The 6,825-nt window shown below is 38.2% G+C and overlaps 1 protein-coding gene across 1 annotated transcript in view; it reads left to right on the plus strand.

Moving 5' to 3' along the window:
• Positions 1-6,825, plus strand: part of MAP3K19 (mitogen-activated protein kinase kinase kinase 19) — a 92,438-nt gene that overhangs the window by 35,364 nt on the left and 50,249 nt on the right. Inside the window, exons 9-11 of the mRNA XM_006834601.1 lie at positions 3,638-3,668; positions 6,236-6,265; positions 6,560-6,590. Coding sequence (XP_006834664.1) covers positions 3,638-3,668; positions 6,236-6,265; positions 6,560-6,590 — 92 coding nt within the window. The remainder of the gene's footprint in view (positions 1-3,637; positions 3,669-6,235; positions 6,266-6,559; positions 6,591-6,825) is intronic.

Genomic DNA, 6,825 nt, shown 5'->3' on the forward strand with positions numbered 1-6,825 from the left:
TAGGAAGCTGCATGCCACTTCCTAACATGGATGAACCTTAAGGACATTATGTTGAGTGAAATTAGTCAGTCACAAAATGAAAAATACTGTATAGGACCACTAATGTAAAAGACTAGGAAAAAGAACCCATACTAATCCACTAAATGTGAATTATTTATAATACTTGTATTTTTCCAAAGATGCTTACTGTGGTACTTCTCAACAGAGGGCAATTTTACAACCCAGGAACATTTAGCAATTGTGGAGACTTTTTAATTATTATTATTGTAATTTGAGTGAAGGTTTTCAGAGCAGATCATCATTTGTTCCATCTCAGTGATGGCAATCCCTACAGTGTGACATCACTTTTCCCACGTCCTCTCTGTGATTCCTGTTTCCATCCCTCCTTCTTTCCCAACCCTTCTGAACTTGATCCTTAGGTAAATGTTGCTCCTTTAATCTCAAATGGTTGACCATTCTATGGTATGTGTAACTCACTAGTACTACTATTCCCCCTACTGCTTGACTAAAATTGAGCCACGGGGGTGAGATCCAGACCTATAGGGTGACTAAGGGACAGAGTCTCAGTCTACCAGTCTCTATCTGATAAGTAGGTCTGGTCTTTTTTATAATTTTGAATTTTGTTCCAAATTTTCTTTCACTCTATCCAGAACCTTCTAATGTTATCCCTTTCAGAGTAGTTGGTTGTAGTAGAGACACTATCTAGTTCTTATAGTCTCAGGGTTGTGGAAACTGATGTTCATTTGTTCCATTAGATTCATTGTTTCCAAATGAGTGGAGACATTTTTGGTTAAAGGAAGGGATACTACTGGATACAGGTCAAGGATGTTGCTAAGCAACCAACAGTGCCTAGGAAAGCTCCCATGGCAAGGAGCTAACCAGCCCCCAAAAGCAACTCCACGGCATTTAGCGACAAGAAGTACTTAAAATACAGAAATACTTTTAATCAAGACTTTGCAGGGTCATAGGTCATAGCGCTAAGGCTAAGAAACCTTCTATGTATTAGGTCTGTCACAATATTGCAGACTATAGTATGTTTTATTGCTATATTACATACAGGAAGCCTGGTGTGGCACTGCAGGATAATGCACTGGACTGAAAGGTCAGTTTGTATTGCAATGTTGACGGTTCAAAACCACCAGCCACTCCTCAGAAGAAAGATGAGGCTCTCTCCTCCCACAAAGATTTATACAGAGTCCTATGAGTTGGAACCAACTGGACTGCATTTAACAGCAGCAACAACATATTACATAATATTTTAAATAAAATATCTAGGGATCAATATTTAAAGTTATTGTCTGGCATTAGAAATTTATAAACAAAAACACATTTACTTTTAATTTTTATGAAAGATTTAAGCAATTTTATTTTTGTAAACTTCTTCATTTTTGTTGTTGTTGTTGTTGCTAAGTGTTGTTGAATCAATTCCGACTTATAGCAACCCTGAATAGGGTTTCCAAGGAGTGTCTGTGAGTTTGAACTGCCAACCTTATGTTTTAAACTTTTCTTGTGGCCCAAGAACAACCTTTTTTCAAAATGTAACTTGTGAGCTGTTTTTGATCTTTTCACTATATTTTTTCTTATTCTGATTGACATAAACTTTGAACTTATTTTGAGGGAAAAATAAGTTGTTGTTTTAAAACTACATCCACTCCTCACTTATAAGCACAATGGCTTTATAGGATAAGCACTGGACTGTAAACTACAATATCAGTGGTTCGAATCCACCAGCCATTCCTTGGGAGAAAGATGAGCCTTTCTACTCCTGCAAACCTATACAGGGTTGCTATGAGTTGGAACTGACTCCACGGCACTTACAACCACAATACCAACTCCTTACTTAACATAGTTAGCTTCCAAAGACCAGGTTGCTAGGCAAAAATGGAGGATGACCATATCCTAGCACAATATGGAGGATGACTACGTCATAACATAATTGCCAAATTACGTCATTACATAACAGACAGCCCCCTGAAATTCATGGCCCAGCCAAGTCAACAAATAACCTTACCCATCACAACCATCGTTAGTCTCACATCACAGCTCCGCACAGAATACGCTGTTAATGCACAGAGTAGTCATATAGCATTGTTTTTACTATTGCTATAAACAAAAAATTTCAGATACTGACATTGTCCTTCAGTGAGGAGAAAGTGTATGGCTTTTTTTTTTTTTTTTTTTCTCTTTTGCCTAGTGCTTTCTCTATGGTTTAAGCTGAAAAACCCAACGGCTTTCTTCACTTCTTTCATTTGGATGAAAGCTCATTTTTCTTTATGGTTGCCTCCAGTTGGTTTTTTTCAAGTGTTTATTGTCAACTGAGTGATAGTTTACATGAGAGAACATTAGTTTTACACTCATCGTTTCATTGCAATGATTACAACCCCCTCCATGCATCATCATTCAACAGTATTTGCTTCTATCCTCTGTTTTTTTTTGGGGGGGTGGGGGAGAATGTACACAAAAACACTCAGAATATATAACCATTTAAACAACCACAGGGCACATTCTGCAAGCCTGCCTCCTGGCTGGCCATCAACACACAGCCTTTCTCTTTCCAAGAGTCCAGTGTCCTCAGCTGCTCTAGTTCTCCATGCCCTCATCTCTGTCTCCATCTCTGGTGTCACTGTTTCTCTAGATAGGATCCCACATTTCTCTCATGCTCTTCTCCCTTGATGGTCCTAGGGTCGGTCCTCCAGTAGATTCTTATAGTTTGTAAATATAAGCAATTGTCTTGTTTGTAAGACTGTATCTCAGAGTATCTTTATAGATTCCCTCCATCTTTTTTCATCTGAGGAACATCCTCCCAAATTTATCTGTGATATCTATATCATTTTTTCTCTTCTGGGTGCTTGGTATCCCTGTTTGCAGGTAAGGGCTCTACAGTCTGTATCTAGTCCATTTGTCACCTCTTGCATGACTGTCAATGTGTAATCAAATACATCTGTGTTTGGGATTTGCTCTCCTTCCTTCACTGCTGTCCTTGTTAGCTCCTCTTGAGTCATTTGTGACTCATGGCCACCTCATGGACAACAGAACAAAATGTTATCTGATCCTGTACTGTCTTCACAATCCTGAGGATGCTTGAGTCTGTTGAAAACTGGGGTATCAATTGTAAAGACATTCACAGCACTCTGAATTATAGCAAAGAGTTAAAAATTGTTCAATAAACATTTGGGGACTTCTATTTTAAGAATGATAGGATTTATTAAATAAATAATGGCATGACCTTCTGACAGACATTTGTTGAGGGAAAGTAATTTTAAATGCCATTAAAACAATATTTGATTAGTAAATTAAACATTTAATTGGTTATGTAATTTTTATTTCTCCTAAGTGAAAAATTCAGATAAAATTTTTTTAAATGCTTATGAAAAAGGCAAAGATTTGTGTATTAACAGTGTTTTCAGATTACTGGTGGCTTTTTTTTGCCCCCTCCTGCTTTTTCAAATACTTTTCTTTATTTCTATGCAGGCTAGGAAGTGTTAAATCTACTTATAGCTGGATGGAAGAGAGTAGGAGTTTTGAAATGCAAAGAAGAATAAGTAGTGAAATTAACAGTCTAAGAGAAGGATGAACCAGACCAATTCTGCCATTTACCTCTACTCATGATATAAGATAGGCACCTAACTTTTCCAAGAGATGGAAGTTGCTTTAGAAGTTTGGTGGTGGTATGGTTATGTGCTATGGAGTCTGTTCTGACTCATAGCATCCCTGTATAGAGTTTCCGTGGCTGAAGATATTTCCAGGAGCAGGAAACCTCATCTTTCTCCCACAGGACTGCTGAGAGTTTTGAACTGCTAACCTTGAGATTAGCAGCCCGACTGGTAACCACAATGCTACCAGAGCTCCATTTAGAAGTATGAAGTACTACCTAACTGCAAAGTATTACAAGCAAGTTTTTATGATTAAGTCGCAAAAATATTTTTGTGGCTATATTTATAATTTTCTGTGATGACTTAAATGAACAAAGCAAAAGATTAAAATATTTCTAAACTCTTTCCGGAATGAATGAATGAAACATCAAAGTCTTTGTATCTAAGACTGGCCAAGTATCTAAGCTATCAGATGACAAACAATGCATTTAGGGCAAAGAATTTATGTAAAACAACAGCAAAAATCCAACAAACCTACTGCTGTTGAGTCGTTTCCAATTCATAGCCATCCTATAAGACAGTAGAATTTCTCATTGGGATTCCAAGGTTATAAATAATTTTTTATTGGCTTTTTAATTGTGATATGGCTGAAAGTTTATAAAGCAAATTGGTTTTCTATTCAATTCATACACGTTCTGTTTTGTGACAGAGACTACAATCTTCACAATGTAACAATACTCTTCCTACTTCCTCCTGTATTTACTAATTCCATTCATCCTTCTTTACCATTCCTTCCTGCCTTTTGAGGTTTCTCTATGGGCAAACGCTGTCTTTTTTGATCTCCTATGATTGGTTGTTTACTACTACTCATCTGTCAGCTTGTGTATTGTGGTGGCTTGTGTGTTGCTGTGATGCTGGATGCTATGCTACCGGTATTTTTAAATACCAGCAGCGTCACCCATGGTAAACAGGTTTCAGTGGAGGTTTCAGCGGAAGACAGACAAGAAGAAGAAGAGGTGGACTACTTCTGAATGTTTAGCTACTGAAAACCTTATAAATAGCAGCAACAAATAGTCAGATTTAGTCAAGTAAGATGAAAACATTAGGAATAGCACCAGAATATTATCAGATTTAATGCCGGAAGATCAGCCCCTCAGATTGGAAGGCACTCATATATGTCTGGGGAAGAGGTGCCTACTCAAAGGAGAGTTGACCATGATGACAAGAATGAAGTAAAGCTTTTCAGAAATAACACAAAATGAGGCAAAACAGCTGTAAACATCCATTAATAATCAGAACATGAATTAAAAAGTATAGATCTAGGAAAACAGAAGTTATAAAAAATGAAATGGAAAGCATAAACATCAATATCCTAGGCATTTTTGTTGTTACGTGCCGTTGAGTCAACTCCGGCTCATTAAGACCCTGTATATGGTTTCTGAGAAGTGGCTGCTGACTTTGACCCACCAAGACTATAAATCTTTATGGAAGCAATCTGCCACATCTTTTTTCCAATGGAGTGGCTGGTAGATCCAGACCACTGACCTATCGGTGGCAGCTAACGCTTTAATCACAATACCACTAGGGTTCCCATTTATGCAAATGCCCCCTCAAATAGGTGGTTTATTTCTATTTTTAAAGACAGGGAATGAATTGCCTTGTCCACATTGTGATGGCATAACTTCAATTACTTCTTGGGTTTATCACAATTTCAGAAATTGAAAATAAATCACTAGCAACTGCTCCTAATGAAAGTTATCTGAGAACAACAACAAATTATCATAAGAAAATGTTTCTTCTTTGGAGAGCTTGAAATACTTTTTATAAACCAAGTTGGATTTCAACGTTTTGTTTCAGCATAATGATTAGTTTCTAAAGCCTGAAGAGGGATTTGGAGAGGCTGAGCACCTTAATTAGTTCAGCTGTCACAGTGAAAACTTGAATCTGCTTTGCTGCCTCCTATCTGTCAAGGTTATAGCTGTAACTTCCACAAGGTGCAGAGATTTCCACCCTCCTCATCTGTAAATGATGCCCCTGGGAGGCTAAGTGGAAAAAGATCATGTTCCTCTGGGGTTGTTCACTAAGACGGTAGCAAAAGGATTCTTTCCATTTACCCACCCTGGTGGAATTTGATCCTGAGTGCTGGCATGAGATAAAGTATAAAATGTTGAATTTCTACATGGCTATGTCATCTTGGCTAACAGCAACAATGTAATTTTAGCTTTAATCTTCATTTTTGATTTTACAATTGATCATATCCAGGTCTGTCTGAGCCTGGTGTTTTAGCACAAAACAAACAACAAACAAAAACCCCAACACATACACACACAAAAACAGCCAAGCATGTTGTGATAGAGTTGATTCTGACTCATAGCAACCCTAAAGGACAAAGTAGAACAGCCCCATAAGATTTCCAATGTTATAAATCTTTATGGAAGCAGACTTCCTCATCTTTCTCCCTGGAAGTGAGGGGCTGATGGGTTTGAACCACTGACCTTTGGGTAGCAACTGAGCCCTTTATGTGCTGAGCCACCAGGGATCCTATGGGGCAGAGACTTTCCCATAATTTTAGTTCTAAATACTTTATCCAGCTTAGAAGAAATGCACATGTGAAACTTCAACCAAGAATAAATAACAGGAAGAACAAACAAGATAGTGAATCGGGTGGAAGTGTAGTAAGGAGCTCCATCACCAACAACACAGAATACTGGACTAAGCAGGCTCAGGGGATATTCCCAGAACTCTGAACCACATATAAAGGAAGATTTAGAAGGTTGGAAGGCTTACAGCTAGGGGAATTTGTGGCAAAAGCAAGAAATCCATTGCTTTCTAATTCAGGATGCTCAGCTGCTCCCAGAGCTGCCATCTTGGGCAAGACCAAGCAGGGGAAGGATCAGAACAGCCACTGACGCCTGACAGAACCATAGAGATAAAGGTGTGGACGTTCTTTTTTGTATCTGTCTGAGCAAATGGACACCCAACCCCCAACCTTGGAAGGTTCTACTACACATGCACACAGATCTCCTCAAAATTTAAAGTGACAGTTTCCACTTAAAACCAAATGGCAGAAATAGAAATACCTTACGATCCAGCAATTCCTCTACTTGGTATTTATTTACCCACAAGAAATATGAGCCATAACACGAGAAGATATATGCACACCAACGTTCATAGTAGTACTATTTACAATACCAAAAAGATGGAGACAGCCAAAGTGCTCATCAACTGAAGA

This window comes from Chrysochloris asiatica, unplaced genomic scaffold (genome assembly GCF_000296735.1).
Source record: "Chrysochloris asiatica unplaced genomic scaffold, ChrAsi1.0 scaffold00012, whole genome shotgun sequence".
Taxonomy (NCBI): domain Eukaryota; kingdom Metazoa; phylum Chordata; class Mammalia; order Afrosoricida; family Chrysochloridae; genus Chrysochloris; species Chrysochloris asiatica.